The sequence below is a fragment of the Chelonoidis abingdonii genome, chromosome 1, assembly GCF_003597395.2.
Source record: "Chelonoidis abingdonii isolate Lonesome George chromosome 1, CheloAbing_2.0, whole genome shotgun sequence".
Taxonomy (NCBI): domain Eukaryota; kingdom Metazoa; phylum Chordata; order Testudines; family Testudinidae; genus Chelonoidis; species Chelonoidis abingdonii.
Window position 1 is genome coordinate 2,860,849 of NC_133769.1, and position 16,911 is coordinate 2,877,759.

Below are 16,911 nucleotides of genomic sequence, written 5' to 3' on the forward strand. Positions count from 1 at the left end.
ACAGCTATATCTAATGAACATCATCAGAAACTCTTAGAACATCATCAGAAACTTGACGGTGGAGAGTGAATTTTGTCTAGACTGCTACCCACAGGGCGATTTGTTGGATTTGATCTATGCAGAGGCCGAGACAAATGTCCCTCATTTTAGCCACTGATCAGCAGCAGATAAAATTGGGGTTATTGTCGACAGCAGCATCCCATTTCCTCTGGAATATCTCTGCAAACCAACAGCCACCCTGAAGAGGTGCTTACCTGTTTATCTAACCCCACAGACTTTAAATTAGGCAATGGAAATCCAGGTGTGCTTCCAAGAACAATTTTTGCCATGTGAGCCCCTGCATGAGGTTTGATTCTGAGCACAAGGAGCTTTGGGCCAGATCGGGTAGACTTGTGACTTCAACAGAGCTATGCCACTGGAGATTGGACCCTTGTCTACCGTACAGACCAGAGAGATAGTTAGATAGGGTCAGAAGGAAACTAGAGAGGTCAGAAGTAAACCTGAGAGGTCAAAGAGCACAGACCCTAGGGTTCCTGTGAAATTTAGCCATAAGAAATGTTTGTTGTCAGTTTCAAACATTAAGGGGGAACTTGCATTACAAAGACAGCTTCTAACGAAGATTTCCTTCTATGCGTTAACAATGCCACTGATTAAAACATCTTGCATCCGCTGGATGGAATTGTTAAGGGACCAGATTGTGTTCGCAGGGAACACGTTAACACGTCAGCAGTGTTTCTGGCAAGAAAGATTAAAGGGACCTCATCCACATGGAATTGAGCCAATTAAAAAGGTTCAAAGTCATTCCAGGACATACACCTGCCCTCCACCCCCAGGATCGTCCAGCCAATTTGTAAGGTTTTACTGTCAGCTTTTGCTGTTGCAGCATGAAAGACTGGCACAAACAACAGAGGGAAAGGACCAACTCTGCAGGCTCACCCGTGGAAGTGACTCTGCACAAGGTCAGCGCCACCAACGTTCAAAGTTAATAGATTGAAACTGGGAACTTTGGTCCCCTCCTCTTTTTCAGAACCAGCAATGTGGCCTTTAACAATGGAAGGCAGAGAATCTCAGACGGACGCATGGCTTTTCAACTGATGGTGACTCCCGCCTCACATGTAAGACCTTTGTGTCTGTTGTGTCTTATTTCCACTTCCTGCTGGGATCAGCTTCCTCCCATTGCCCAGTCCGTTCTGCTGCTGATGCCGCCCTGTGCTTGTGACATCATCACCATTTCCATGGGCGAGAACTGTGATGTCACAGCGCGGAAGGGCTCAGAGAAGCAGATCAGCTTAATTTAAGCAGCACTTTTCTAAAAAGGTTGGTAATGTTGCAAACTGGCAGATGTGGGCATGTGCATGCCACTGCCATAAGCGAATGGAAGAGATGTCCCCCTACCTGTTGTGATTTTACACCAACGCTCACATGTTAGTTTGGACTGAAACCGATTGCTGTTCCCTCCACAGCCTCCAAACACGAACGGCCTGCAGGCGTTGGCTTCTCCATGGTAATACCAGAGCAACGTGTAGTGCAGGCAGGAGCCCTCATCCATCGGCAGCCAACAAGGGTCTGAAATGAAACAGGTCCCCACCTAATGATCGACGCTGAAATGGAAAGCAACGGGCCAGATCCTGCCCCCTTACTCCTGCTAAGCAGCAGCTTACTGCATAAATAGCCCTGTTCATTTCAATGGCGATTCAGAGGGAGTAAGGTAGGCCCAGATCCTCAAAGGGATTTAGGCCCCTAACCTTCCAGGATCTGGGTCTGACTGCTTGCCATGGCAGAATCCTGCCCTATGTGAGTTTTCCAATGGGGTGTCCAGGCCAGCACCTTGCTCCACAAGTAGCGCCATTGAGTTCAAAAGGATTACTCGCAGAGTAAGGTACTGCCCAGTGTAAGCAAGGGGGGCAGGATATGGGCCTTCAGGAGCGGCGTGTATGTGGCCTGAGCTGGCATGGCAGGCCGGATTGTACTGGATGAATAGGATACTCAGGAAAATGAATGAAGTGCCGAGCAAGCGTCCCCTCCAGGCAGTTCTGGCAATGCACGGACCTGCCTCAAAGCCCGCTATTCCTGCAGGCAGCCCCGTCCCAACCTGCAACCCCCCTGCGGCTCCAGTTCAGCTGCATCTGGAGCAGAGACAGCCCAGGCTGCTGAACTGCCTCATGGATTTTTTGCAGACAGAGACTAAAACATCTCACTGTCTGCGAGCATCCAAACCAGTTTCATCTTGGCAGGAAATCAGATTTCCAGGGGTTGGAAAGCAAGAGAACGCTTTTCTGCCCTAAATCTCGCAAACCCCACTAGGTGCTAGCTTATGTCTTCCTAGAGGGCCCATCCTCATAGCGTTTAATCTCCAAACATGCGGCTGAACCCTTCCACTGTTAAACTCTGCTGAAGGATCTTTGTGGCACTCTCTGACCCAAGCAGCATCCTGAGACACTTGAGCCGGTTTGCAGGGCCACTCAGGCTGGATGAACGACAACGCAGGGGGCAGCAGGTTGCAATTAGTTGTCTCAATTATCTCAACAACTGGGGAAAGGCCGACTCCTAACTTCACCTGCTTCATGCAGGAGAAGAGAGACCGAGATTTCCTGTGGCGCTAGTTAGCAGGAGTAACTGTTTCCATGTGTGTGTCCCTTGAGCTCAATTTTAAAAAGCACTTCCTCTCCCGAAAGTGACTTCCCTAAATGCCATTTAATTCAGTGCATTTCACCTTCTAATGGGCGGGCATGTCGCTGCTTGCGCCGAGCCTGAGCCATTAGCTGCTTATCACTAGGAGCTGCAGAGAAAGCAAATGGAAATCACAGTTAATGAGGGCGTGCAAATAAATCAGCCGTGATTTAAATATTGATCGTTACAGGTTTACATGGTTTTCCATCATATAACAAGCTCTTGATAAATGTCACAGAACAACTGGTGAGAGGTGGAAATCGGTGGCAATAAAATTCTTAATGGCTTTTAACAACTCAGTCAGAAAGGTCAGATGTTTGAAAACACTGAAGTATCTGTGGTGTTTGTGGGAGAAGAGAGATAAATGTCAGATTGGGGTTCTGTAAATCTGAGAGGTTTGAAAAGCCAGAAGCGACGGTAATCCAGCAGTAATAGGTGCCTGATTGCAGAATCCTGTTAGCATTTAGAATGCCTATCCACACTCATCACCTAGCAAACCCATTTGTGTGCCCTGTTGCTGGCAATCCAGGCTCTAATGGGATTGCCAGCTGGAGACAACTACAGCTTTGATTCAATAACATGGAGTCCGGGCCACTGATCTCAAACTCCCAAGATCCAAAATGTTTCTTTAAAGTAAATTTAGACCCAGACGGGTGGTGCCATCAATGTATGATAAAGACCCCGAAGTGGAGAAGGCAGCTCCTTAGAGGACAAAGCAGGGAGGCTGCAAAATTTGGATTCAGAGACCATGTTAGGTGATATTTGGATTTAGCTGATAGTAAGATCCGTAAATGGGTTTCTATTTCAAGCACTCTTCCCCAAACTCAGGGTAGTTTGGCCGGAGGAGGTCGGTCCGGGCCTGTCTCTAGATCTCGGGGTTCTTTTCTTTAATGAGTCTTGTAAACTTTGCTTCCATTACATGAATGAAGAGAAGTGGTGGCACAAGCAGGGACAGCTTTAGGCCTATTTCACCAATTCCCCTGAATCAGGCCCTGCGCCTAAGAGGGCCCCGCACCCAGTGAGAATCCCTTCCCTGGCTAGAGGTGCCTTTTTAATTTTTACGCACCCAGCGGTGCTCCAGGTCTTCAGCGGCACTTTGGCGGCGGATCCTTCAGTGCCACCGAAGATCTGGAGCGAGCGAAGGACCCGCCACCAAATGCCATCGAAGACTTGGAGCACCGCCCGGTGAGTACAAGCCCCGCGTGGTTTTTTTACATTTTTTTTTTTAAGTTACCCCTGCCAGGGTCCTGCCGAAACTGTTGGAATTGGGCCCTGCACTTCCTAAAGCCAGCCCTGGATGGCAGGTTTGTGAGCCAGCTCCATCCTAGAATGTGGTAGGTGCAGTTAGATATGAAACCTCCCAGGAAGGCAGGTGCCCCTTGAAAATAAAGCACAATGGGTTAAAAAAAAGGAAAGGAAATTTCTTTGTTGCTTTGCACCATGTGTGAAAAGTCTCTCAGGGAACGTCTACATTTAAACCTCTCCAGCGGCGCTGAGACTGCCTATGCCGACGAGAGAGACTCTCCCATCAGCGTAGGTAACCCACCTCCCCAATAGGCAATAGCTAGGTTGACAAAAGAATTCTTCCGTCGATCTAGCGCTGTCTATGGTGGTTACATTACCAGAGCTACTTCTCTCAGAAGGGTGGGTTTTTCACACCCCTGAAGCACATAGTTATGCCGAGGGAAGCTCCCTGTGGAGACCTGCCCTTGGAAGCCCAGGCATTCTGTTTCCATCTGCATCTCAATTGTTGCTATTTTGAAGGCGCCTCTCACTGCGGTACCTATGGGCAGGGTTAGATACTACGTCCTTTTTGCAGTGCAATATGGGGCCCACATGATTTTGGGCTGCAGATGCAGTGACATTGGGTCACGAAGCTAGGAGGTGCGGCAGGCCCCACTCCTCACTCCAGCCACTGCTGGGATTGTGTATCTGGTTAGAAGGGAAGTCGCCTGAACCACTTACAAAGAGCTTGGTTCAGTCTGTTTCCCCACAGCAGCAGATTTCCTGCTGTGGGCATGGTGCTGGCACAGCCACACTTTCTATGCTGCCTTTTAGTGCCTCCTCAGAAAAATCCAGGCCGCCTTCCCACAGTGGTGTAGCTGTGTGACTCTGCTGAGTTCAGTGCCATTAGTCTTGATTTACATTGGTATGTTGCACAGGCACCGCTGGGTGGCTGCTCCACCCCCACTCCACCTGAGGCCCCGCCCCACTCCGCCCCTTCCCCCAAAGCCCCACCTTCCCTCTGCCTCTTCCTGCCTTGCTCTGCCCCCTCCCTGAATATGCCCCACCCTCTCTCCACCTCTGCCCCCTCCCCCAGAGCCTCCTGCCTGCCGCAGAACAGCTGATCGACAAGTGACTGGGGAGTAGTGTAACGCCAACAGACCCTGGTTGCCGGCAGGCAGGCTGGCTTGAACCAGGGACCTCTGGAGCTTAGTGCATGAGCCTCTACAGCATGAGGTAAAAGCCACCTGGCTGTTAGCTAAGGCTGTAGAGCAGATTCATTAGTCTCTCTAAGTGGTCTTGGTGCCACTAGATGAGACAGCGGACCACATCCAGAAGGTGTGGGGTTACTGTACCACCCACTGTTTGTTTTTTTCTGTGGGTGCTCCAGCACATCAGAGGAACATCAGGCCCAGTGTACATCTGTCCCCGTGAATCACTTGCCCAGGTACAGCTATTTTCTGGCATGTAAAGCCCACCCAGAAGGATGCCGCGCTGCAATGGCTAGTGAGTCTGCAATGAGCACAGTGTGCTACACGGAAAGAGCCTTTCCATTTGCAATGCAGAACCTGCCTCCATCCTCACCCCTGCTCTTTTCCTCTCCACAGGGTTGGAGCCTGGCCTCTCATAAGAGCCTCTGATTACAGATGCAATTTCACAGCCGCCGAAAACAGCACATCAAGGAGTCTGGACAAAACAAACTCCACCCACTTCAGCGTTGCTATTAACCCAGGAGCAGCACTCCTAGCACACCCACTCCCAGCTCTCTGCGGAGGGAAATTACCGCTGATTGCACTGAAGATGAAGGAACAACCCCCTGCCCCTTTCCAGTAACGAGCAAGTATGGATAGTTCCAGACAGTTGGTCCTGGGCGGCAGGGGATTCGGACAGGACAGGAAGCAAAGAACAGTTTGTGGATTTTCCTTTACAGGTGCATAATAATCATTAAGACCTAGCACTTCTCTACCGCTTGTCCTCCATGGAGCACAATGCTTTACAAAGATCAGTACCAGGAACATATATTTCATATCCTGTACAACACATGAGACAATAGGAATAGGCCCTAGAGTTCAGGGTTCCTAATAACTGGTGGCAGGTCTTCACTACCCACTGGATCAGCAGGTAGGGATCGATCTATTGGGGATAATTTATCGCATCTCATCTAGATGCGGATAAATTGATCCCCAAATGCGCTCCCAGTCGACTCCAGAACTCCAGCTCGCAAGAGGCGGAAGAAGAGTCGATGGGGGAGCAGCAGTCGACTCGCCACTGTCCTCACAGCCAGGTAAGTCGACCTAAAATAGCGTAGCTGAAGTCGGTGTATCTTAGGTCGATCCCCTCGCCCCCCAGTATAGACCAGGGCTAAATCTCCCAAGCCTATGCTAGTATTAAGTGGGTTGGGTTAAATCACATCTAAACTGCTGTGACGGCCACCCCCCATGAAGACAGTTGTGAGAGACAACTCATCAGCCCCACCTAAGACAAAGCAGGTATGGGTGCCCACCCATATGTCAGACTTTGTGGGCAGAGAGTGCCACTGGGCAAGGTCTTTGGGTTTGTTGCCACTTGAAACACTATGACAGCATAGTTGCAGCTACGCCCACAGGAGGGGTTCTCCCATCAGTATAGGTGTAACCCTTCTGCCCCTCTGAGTTGGCAGCAACAAGGGCCAGGTTCAGTATCCAGGGGTTTCGTTTCAATAACACAATGCATAATCGGCTCGAGCCCCCACGCAGTGACCTGGGACACTTACATACCACTCCCCCGGGCGCCTCTCATAGTTCCTCATTCACATAATCAGGGTAACACCACTTTATTCTTCCTGCCCCAATAACAAAGGATTGGGGATCCCAGAGCTGTCAAAATAACCATCCCAGGCTGCTGTGGCTATGCTAGGTGAGGTGGGTGTGGCAATGCAAATACCTGAAATTCCTTTCCACACTCCCTGAAATTCCTTCCACACTCCCCATAATTCACCACCAGATATCAGGGTACAGCTCATCCTGACTCTGCTTACATAGGATACAGATTTTTCACACCCCTAAGTGACATAGCTGTGTCCAACTAGCTTTTTAGTGTAGACCAGGCTTTTGTGAGTCTAGCTCTGTTGCTGGGACAAGATGGGGGCCCACAGGTGTCAATTCTGTGGGTGCTCTGGTGCTGGAGCACCCATAGAAAAAAAATAGTGGGTGCTCAGCACCCACCAGCCACAGCTGTTTGCACCTCAGGGAGGGGTTTGAGGGAGAGCAGAGAGCAGTGAGTGGTGGACAGGCAGGGGCCTCAGAGGAGGGGGTGGAATGGGGGCAGGAAGAGGCAGTGTGAGGGCGGAGCCTTGGGGAAGGGGCGGAGTGGGGGTGGAGCATCAGGGTGGAGTACCCCCAAGGAAAAATAAAAGCCAGTGCCTATGAATGAACCAACTTCTGATGGTGAGAGAGACAAACTTTCACGCTACAAGGAGCTCTTCCTCAGGTCTGGTCGGAAGCTTGTCTCTCTCGCTAACAAAAGTTGGTCCGCTAAAAGACACTGCCTCACCCACCTTGTCTCTCTAATATCCTGGGACTGACCCAGCTACACCACCACACACAATCTGTGTTGGTGGGACAGAGCCATCGCACCCAGAGAGACACAGGGACAGACACAAGACAGCAGCAGCAGAGAGAAAGCTGAGCAGCAATGCAACCCTGAGATAAAGGGTAGAGAAAAAGCATTCTGGGTATAAAAAGGCAGGCTTCAGACAGCTAACAAAGGAACTGTCTCCTGCTGGTTGATATCTGTATCAGTTTGCCATCCAGAGGTTCCTTTTCCCATAGATATAAGGACCAATGCCGGGGCCAGGGAGCCATGTCCCCCCAATTTTTAACAAAAGAAACATAAGCACAGAATTCATGTCCCTGCAGATTCCCCTCCGCCCCCCGCAGAACAATAGATTCTGCCACGGAGGTGCTGCAATAACACCTTTCACCCACCAGGGGCTGCTGTGGTGCCATAAGAGAGGGCAGCTGGCTCACCTCAGAGCAGCCAGCCGCAGAGAGGGAGGGGAGACTTTGGCCTTGACCCTGCACACACACACACACACACACTTCTACAAAGGGTCCAGTGCCCTTGGCCAGAAGGACAATTAAGATCATCTAGTCGGACTAAGATCATTTAGTTGGGGATTAGGTCCTGTTTCGAGCAGGGGATTGGACTAGATGACCTCCTGAGGTCCCTTCCAACCCTGATAGAGTCATATAGTCACAGACTTTAAGGTCAGAAGGGACCATTATTATCTTCTATTCTAACCTCCTGCACAACACAGGCCACAGAATCTCATCCATCCACTCTTGTATCAAACCCCTAATCTATGTCTGACCTGCTGAAGTCCTCAAATCATGGTTTAAAGACTTCAAGGTGCAGAGAATCCTCCACCAAGTGACCCATGCCCCACACTGCAAAGGAAGGTGAAAAACCCCCAGGACCTCTGGAATGAGGAATTCCTTCCCAACCCCAAATATGGCGATCAACTAAACCCTGAGCATGTGGGCAAGACTTACCAGCCAGACACCCAGGAAAGAATTCTCTGTAGTAACTCAGATCCCACCCCCTCTAACATCCCATCACAGGCAATTGGACATATTTACCTCTAATAGTCAAAGATCAATTAATTGCCAAAATTAGGCTATCCCATCATACCATCCCCTCCATAAACTTATCAAGCTTAGTCTTGAAGCCAGCTATGTCTTCTGCCCCCACTGCTCCCCTTGGAAGGCTGATAGTCTATGATTCTGTGACCTGCGCATGACACAGGCCAGAGAACTTCACCCAGTAATTCCCACCTCTAGCCCTACAGCTTGGCCGAAAACAGCAACACGTTGTCAGGACTGAAGTTTTACCTCCCTCAGTTTCCAGGGCAGATTGCAGCCTACTCTCTCCACCTTACCAACACACTCATACAGCCTATGGGACCATAGCTGCAACTAGTTACAGGTTTGTTTCCCAACAATCATCTCTGAACTGTTTCCATTCATGGTCTTCCAGCCCTGTCTGTCCTTCCTGGCTTTCCAGTCCCATGCCATCAGACATCCTGACATGGCCCTCGTTCCATCGGTAGACTGGAAAGTGGTCTTATTACTACAATTCCCAGGCTGCCGTGGGGAGGTGGGGAGGGGGGTCGTCGTCAACTGTAGCCAAAGCTAAAACGCACACACAACCACATCAAAATAAATTACCGGGCATAAATGGAGTTGATTCCATGATAGGCATCTCTGGTTCGGTTGTATTCTGTATTTCACTAAGTAATTCTTGTTGAGCTTCATCGGCCTTCCCAATGAGTTCTGGCAATTGAAAATTCTCTTTGATATTCCTGCTGATTTCTCCTGGAGAGTCTGCACCCAGGTCTGCAGATTTAATTAGTAAGTGAAAGTCTTCCCCTGAATGAAAAGTATTGGTACAGATTGGAGAGGGGACCTCAGCAATCCTATGATGGCAGAAATCAGTAGACAATAGTAGGAGAAGCCTAACTTCAAACCACATAGAGTTCTACAGCCATGTCATTTATTGGGGAAAGAAAATCCTGGCTAATATTTCAGTTGAGTATGAGTAAAAAGGGACACTCAAGTTATGTAGATTGAAAGCTGGATCTACAGTGTGCACCGACCCAAACTTAACAGCTGTGTCAGAAACGAAGCTGGTTGAACAGTGCAAAGCAGGGCATGGATGTGTAAACACGCCCGAACACATGTCCCAGTACTGAATGGCTGATTGGGCCAATCCCATTACTGCTCTGTGTTGCTCACTCGTGAGAAATCTTTGCACCATTGATGGGTTGATCACACAAAATGTGGGAGGTTGCTGCTTCTATGTACAAATCCAAGGGGAGTGTGCAAGCACACCAGGGTGCTTGCATGGGAACAAGAGCAGTAACTACCTGTTCCACTGTTTACAACTTGAAGGTGGCGATTATTGGTTATTTATTTGTATTACGGTAGCACCTAGAGCAGTGATCCCCAAACTTTTCAGGGTCACACTCCCCTTACCCCTGTCTGGGCCCTCCCCCCAGGGCTCAGAGTAGGGGCATGGCTCGGGGAAGGGGAGACATGGACAGGAGTAAGGGGGCCAAGCTGGGGGCAGGGAAGGGGCTGGAAGTGGTGCCCCCGCAGGGGGCCGAGACTGGCAGCTAGGACCCTGCGCTTGGAGCCCTGGGTGCGGAGCTGGTCTCCGGGACCCCGGGAACGGGGCCAGCAGCTGGGGCAGCTGGGAGCACAGCCCAGGGTGTAGGGCCAACACGTGTGGGGCAGACAACTGCCTGGGCTGGGGCCAGGAGAGGGGCTGGGTGGTTCTCCCTCCCTGCTCCCCATGGGGGCTGGCCCAGGCCCTAGCCACACACCCGGAATGTTCCTCCATGCCCCCCAGTTTGGGAACCTCTGACCTAGAGACTCCAGAGGACACTTGAATTGTTTGTCCAGCATGGGACAAAACTTCAAAGGCGAGACTAAGGGAACCCCCACATCAGAATACCCCAACGCTCAGTGGTTAGGAGACTTCCTGAGAAGCTGGAGCCTCCCCCCGTTCAAATTCCCTTCCCCTCATTTGGCAAAGGGGGAACTGAACCTGCTATTTAGGGTTTTTTTAATTTAAAGTAGTGGCAATTTAATAATTTTTTTTAGGAGGTGTTAGGAATCAAAGAATAGAGATAAAGGGTTTTTAGTTGATATATGATTGGTATAAACAAGCATGTTTTTACTTCAAATTACTTTTTTAATAGATTTTAAGCACATACACATATACACTATAACAACAGGTTTAGAGCACTTTAAATATAATAGTTATTTAAACTTTGAGATGGTTTTGAGAGATTAACAGCCGGGTTTCCGGGGGCCTTCCTTCCATCCAGCTGCTGGGGAGTTTAGTGTTAGCTTTTGCCTTGAAGAAAAGATTTTTTGGATTGTTTTAAAGTGTATTTTTATTTCATTTTTTATAGTTAATATAAATAAAGTATATCATTTATAGTTATTTTAGTGAGTTATTATAGTAATTCCTACTGGATAACTATTTTTTTTGTTTTATCAAATTGTTTATTTTTTATTAGCAAAGTATTTATAGTTATGATAATAAAATGTATATGTTAGGGGTATTTAAAATTAAGGTTGTTGATTTTTTTTTTACTTTTATGGTATATTCATTTTTTTATTTTTTTTTTATTTTGATTAGTAAGACTATAGACATGCAGCTATTTGGCTCTGCTTTTTAGAGTTTTAAAAATTATTTTAGTTATGTGGTATTTGGTTTTTAGCTAGCAGCGGCTGGGCACACAAAATGGCTGACTGCAGTAATGTCAAATTTAATTCTCCCATAACACCACACCCCAGGTATGTGCTGTAGCCACTAGGCTAAAAGCTATAAGGGATCTGCCTCCTCCTCCACTTGCCTTCAGGAGAGGGGTTCCTGGCTGCAGGTTGCTGTGAAAGGGAGAAGGGTTTAGGACACACCCTTCTCATGAGCACCTCCCACTGGCTAGTATAGGCAGGACACCACCTCGCTGCTGGTTTTCATGGATCGCGTTCTAAGGTGCCTGTCTCTCCACATCATTGTATAGGAAGTGTAGATACCTAACTCAGACTTTGTGCATTCCAATGATTTTCTAGGTGCTTAGAAGTTAGGCATTACAACACCTAAGTCATTTGTGGATCTGGGCCCATATCTTTTACTGGACTGTAAAACTCCACGTATGTTTTCCAGGTTACATAAATGATAACAAACTTACAGCTGTTTATGGGCATTCGTCCCAACTCACCTGCACAAACTGCAAAGATAGGAAAGACAGGGATTCATGAATAAAGCACATACAAGACCAAGCAAGCCAAGGCATTGTGGGGTCAGAGGCAGGGTTAGGGGTGGGCAAAGATTTTCCATCAAAATGTTATTTTTGGTGGAAAAGTCAGATTATCAACTAAATGAAAATGTTCACAGAAAGTCTCTGTTTTGCTCAAAAATGTTCAGTGTTTTTGTTCAATAACTGAAAACTTCTCCATGAAAAGTCAAAATTTTCCATGGAGAAGAAAACAAAAAATGCAACCGGTTCCAGTTAGTCTTAATAAGACATGCCATTGACAAGAAGGAAGGAATGAATGTCATGCGGCTTCTTTGGTACAGGGCACGGATTAGGGACAGAGCTCATTGTCCGGAATGGTGGTCCCTGGAACAGAGGGGAACAGGAAACAAAGGAGAATGATTGTGGATTTGCAGCATGGTCTTAACTCTTATGAAAACCCACCAAATTCCATCTTATTTAGCCTGAGCTGCCTCGTATGACAGCAAAGGGTCATGGAGATTTTAAGGCCAGACGGGACCATTATGATCATCTAGTCTGAGCTTCTGCATTACACAAGCCAGTGAACTGTGCCCTTCACCACTCTGATTCCATGGGCAGCGGGTAGCACAGGCAGGGGAAGGCTGTGCCTCCCTAAGCAGCCTGGCATGGCACTGCCCGCTCTTCACTCCCAGGCTCCCTCCTGCCTGCTTCCGCCAGTTCCTTTCCTGCTCTTCTGTGGCCGAGAGACTGGGATAGGCAGGGGGCCAGTGAACACACCACCATAGACATCAACCTTTCCTGGCACCAGTGGGTGCTCAACCCCTGCCCCACCCCTGCTCTGCCCCCATTCCAACCCCTTCCCCAAACTCCCCACCTAACTCTGCCCCCTCCCTGCCCCCATTGGACCCTGTTGAATGGAATTCAGTATGGCTTGCTGCAGAACTAAAACAAACTCAAAACACAACGCCACTTCTGAGTAGTTTAAGAAAACAATATACCTCTAATCTCCAAAAAAAACTTCAGAGCTTGCGTCCATGCCTATCTGCTTGCTGTGTGTATCTTCTAGACTAATACATAGCCTGACTTCAACAGGCAGCTTTGCATACACACACAGACTAATGTATTATCGTAACAGATAGATCTCATGCAATGGGTTGTATTTTCCTAATACAACACATTATTTTTGATATATTTGAATGATACAAGAGTAGGGTGAAAAAAATCGGGAAAAAATGCATAATAGTTTTTATAAAGCCTGGGATTTTTTCGGTAACAATCGATTTAAACTGAAAACGAAGCGGATTAAGTATGATTTATGGATTATGTCTCCGAACCTCCATTATCCAAAAGGCTTTGTTGTTGAAACAGGGTCATGCTCCGTCTACGTCTATGCACCCCAGAGAACAGAATTTCCCATGACGTTGGGATAATGAGAGTTGTGCCGTATATTGAACTCCAAACACCTGCATCATCATCATCATGACAGAGCGTCTGCCGAAAAGGAAATGCTTTGTATGTCCAATTACTAAGAAGAGCCAGAAGATTGGCATGGAAGAAGTGGTTTGGAGCCATCGTCAGGTGTATGCAATCGCCCCGTGACCCTTACCCATGGTACAATACCATCAGCCAGCTACAAGAGAGCCAACATGGCAAGGCAGGAAGGGCTTTGCCATTGAAACCACATAAAAAGAAATGGAAAAACTGAATGTTTAAAGGGAGAAATTAAAGCTTGGGAAGGAGGTCAAGACTGCAGCAGAGCCCTCGTGCCCAATGGATGCTTGTATTCATCTAGGGGCTGGACTGGTAATGTGTTGCTGTTTGCAGTTAATGGGATGATATTAGCTCCGTCAAGTAGGGCTGTGCTGGCATTCAAATTGTTCCAATTTAGACACTGACAGGACTCCCGGCGGTGCCGCATCTCAGCAAATGGGGCTTCCTTCGGCTTACTTACCGCATTTGTCACTCATTTCGGTCCTGACCACATCCTTCACTTCTTCTTCCTGTGTTTGTAGCAAACAAAGCTTGATTTTAGAATTGATTTCTAAACTCACCAGGACCTCCTCTTCGATTCCATGCCCCCCAGCTACCTGGGGCCACACACATCTGACTCTGCCCCCTTGGCCAGTGGATGTAAGTTACACCCACTTTACTCCTGCTGCCGGACCCTGGTGTCACTGAGAATCAGGTTCAGGGTGCGCAGTGTGTGGATAACTCATCTAAAGCAATTTTGAAATACATTTGATTAGGGCTGTTTTATAATGTAACTAAATCTCTCTTCAGTAGTAGGTGTTGCACTGCACAGGTGAGAATTTACACAGACCTAAAGCCATATAAATGCCTGTTTCTTCCTCCAACACTATTTCATGATTGGAGATGTTGGTTTCTCAGGGTATGTCTACACTGCAGACAGGAGGTGTGACTCTAGCACACAGCAGCATACCCAAGCATAGATGACTTGTGCCTCCCCATACTGGGGAGGGTGGGGGCCCAATCTAAAGGGGAGGACATGTGATTTCCCCATGTGTCTCCTCTACCCTCCCTCAGCCCTGGGTCCAGTCTGGGGTCACAGCGCTCTCCCCCCCAACACTTTACCTGCCAGGGGTGGAGGGGCAGCCTCTGGCCTTCTCCCACTGCGCCACACTCCCCACACCCAGCATGGCTGGGGTGGTGGCATCAACCCACCCTCTACCCAGGCCCAGCTGCCGTGGACAGGGGCTGAGTGAGGTGGAAATGCACTGGCCGGGAGAGGGGACTCCGGCTCGCTCAGCCCCTGTCTCTAGCAGCCGGGCGGGCAGCGGGTGGCCCCCACCTCCCCAGCCAGGCTCTCGCAGGCAGCAGCTGCACTGCACGGAGCAGTGACCCGAAGAGGCCAGCTTGAGCTGTGTGAGCAGCGGCTCCCTCCCACTCCCCGCCCAGGCTCAGCTGCCAGGGAGAGCGGCTGAACCAGGGGCATAGCCACAGGGGGGCCCACCCACTTAGCACCCAGGCCCACCTTGCCAGCCCCAGCTCTGCTCTAGCTACAGTGCTTGCCCCGCTCCACCTGGTGCTCCTGCTGAGGCAGGGGCTCAGGGGAAGGGGCGGCGCAAGGGCAGAGGCTCGGTGGAACGGGAAGTGCTAGGGTGGGGGATTGGGGGAAGGGGCGGTGCGAGGGCAGAGGCTCGGAGGAAGGGGTGGTGTGAGGGCAGGGACTTGGGGGAAGGGGCAGGGAGGGAGGGAGCTCGGGGGAAGGGGTCATGCGAGGGCAAGGGCTTGGAGGAAGGGGCAGTGTGAAGGCTTGGGGGAAGGGGCGGCGCAAGGGCAGAGGCTCGGGGGAACGGGAAGTGAGAGGGCGGGGGGTTGGGGGAAGGTGCGGTGCGAGGGCAGAGGCTCGGAGGAAGGGACGGTGTGAGGGCAGGGACTTGGGGGAAGGGGCAGAGAGGGAGGGAGCTCGGGGGAAGGGGTCATGCGAGGGCAAGGGCTCGGAGGAAGGGGCAGTGTGAGGGGCTTGGGGAAGGTGGCGCAAGGTGGGGGCTGGGGGAAGGGAGGGGTGGGAGCTCAGGGGAAGGGGCGTGGGAGGGCGGGGGCTCGGAAGGAAGGGGCTGTACGAGGGCGAGGGCTCAAGGAAAGAAGCAGTGTGAGGGCCTAGGGAAGGGGCAGTGCAAGGCGGGGCTTGGGAGAAAGGGGGAGTGTGAGGGCAGGGGCTCGGGGAAGGGCGGTGTGAGGGCTCAGGGGAAGGGGCAGTGCAAGGGCGGGCTTTGGAGAGGTCCCTTCTCTCCGAGGGTATTTGAGAGGCATCTGAGCCTGGGGATCTTTGGTGTGGTGGTGGTGTAACGAACTGCACTTCGTTGGGGTTCTTGGGGCAGCTGGCCTTTATATGTCCAGTTCATTACATTTAAAACATTGCCCAGCTGACTGGTCACTGGGCAGAGGTGGGTTACTGGAGATTGGTGAGGTGAGAGAATAGGGAGTTGGCAGTTTTTCTTGGGTTGTAGGTGGGGTTCTGGGTTGCCCTTGGGTATAGGGTTTATTGTTGGTGTGACCCCTGTGATATTCGATCCCCTTGATAGTAGCTCTTTTCTTTTCTGCCACTTCCATCCATCTGGCTCCAATCTCCCTCGCCTCAGTTACAGTTTTGGGCTTCCCATCTAGGATGTACCTTTCGATTTCCTCCGGAACACCCTCTAAGAACTGCTCCAATTGTATTAGGACGTGCATGTCGTCCAGAGATTTAACATTGGCTCCTGATATCCAGGCTTCATAATTCTTTGCAATGTGGTAGGCGTGTCGGGGAAATGACACATCTGGTTTCCATTTTAGGGCTCTGAACCGCCGATGGGCATGTTCAGGTTTTATCCCCATTCTGTATTTGGCTTTGGTTTGAAAAAGTTTATAGTCGTTCATGTTCTCCTTAGGCATTTCAGCCACCACCTCTGCTGAGGGTCCACTAAGCTGTGGCCTCAGTTCTATCATGTACTGGTCTTCAGGGATGTTGTACCCAAGGCAGGCTCTTTCAAACTTCTCTAAGAAGGCTTCAGTGTCATCACCTGCTTTGTAGGTGGGAAATCTCTTGGGATGTGGAACAATAACTGGCGAAGGGTTGTTAGGGTTGGCTGGAGCATGCTGCCTAGCCTGCGCTAATTCCAGGGCCTGCCGGTGGGCCTCCCTCTGGAGTTCTAACTCTTTCTCTTTTATCTCCAGCTCTCTCCTGTGGGCGGCCTCTCTTTCTCTTTCTCTCAGCTCCATCTCTTGTAGTTTTTTTTCCATGTCTTGCCTGTGGTCTGCGTTTTTCATTTGTTCCTCTGCCTCCAATCTCGCTTGTTCCTGTTTCAGGGCATCCTTGGTAGTCATGGTTTCTGCTTTCTTGTGTTGGGGCGCCCTCTGGTGTTTACTGCCTGAAATGCTGCTTCTCTGTTGCCTTCTTCGGGTTGCTTAGCAACAGAGTCTTTTTTTTTTAACTCTTTCTACCTAACTATTCCCGACAGAGTTAGAAAGAAAAAAAAACATTTATTTGCAAATGTGTTTTGCTGGTGTATGGTGACTCACAACTGGAGTCCCTTTGTTTAACAAAGATCCTTGTTAAACGCTAGTGCCTCTGCCTTCAGAGTACTCAGAAGGGAGAGACCAAAAAACCTGTAGACCTTTGCTTTTAACACAATCTCCTCTAGCCTGCTTTACACACAGCTAGCAGGGAAAGAGAAAGAAAAAATCCTACTGACTTTTGCTTCTAAACCCAAACCTCTCAGTCTGCC

General features: G+C 49.6%; 1 protein-coding gene across 1 annotated transcript in view; it reads right to left on the minus strand.

Moving 5' to 3' along the window:
• LOC116818314 (uncharacterized) overlaps nucleotides 1-16,911 on the minus strand; it is a 265,422-nt gene that overhangs the window by 49,862 nt on the left and 198,649 nt on the right. The window contains 5 exon segments of the mRNA XM_075063437.1: nucleotides 1,396-1,566; nucleotides 2,714-2,779; nucleotides 9,102-9,269; nucleotides 11,636-11,674; nucleotides 13,635-13,683. Of these exon segments, the coding sequence (XP_074919538.1) occupies nucleotides 1,396-1,566; nucleotides 2,714-2,779; nucleotides 9,102-9,269; nucleotides 11,636-11,674; nucleotides 13,635-13,683 (493 nt within the window).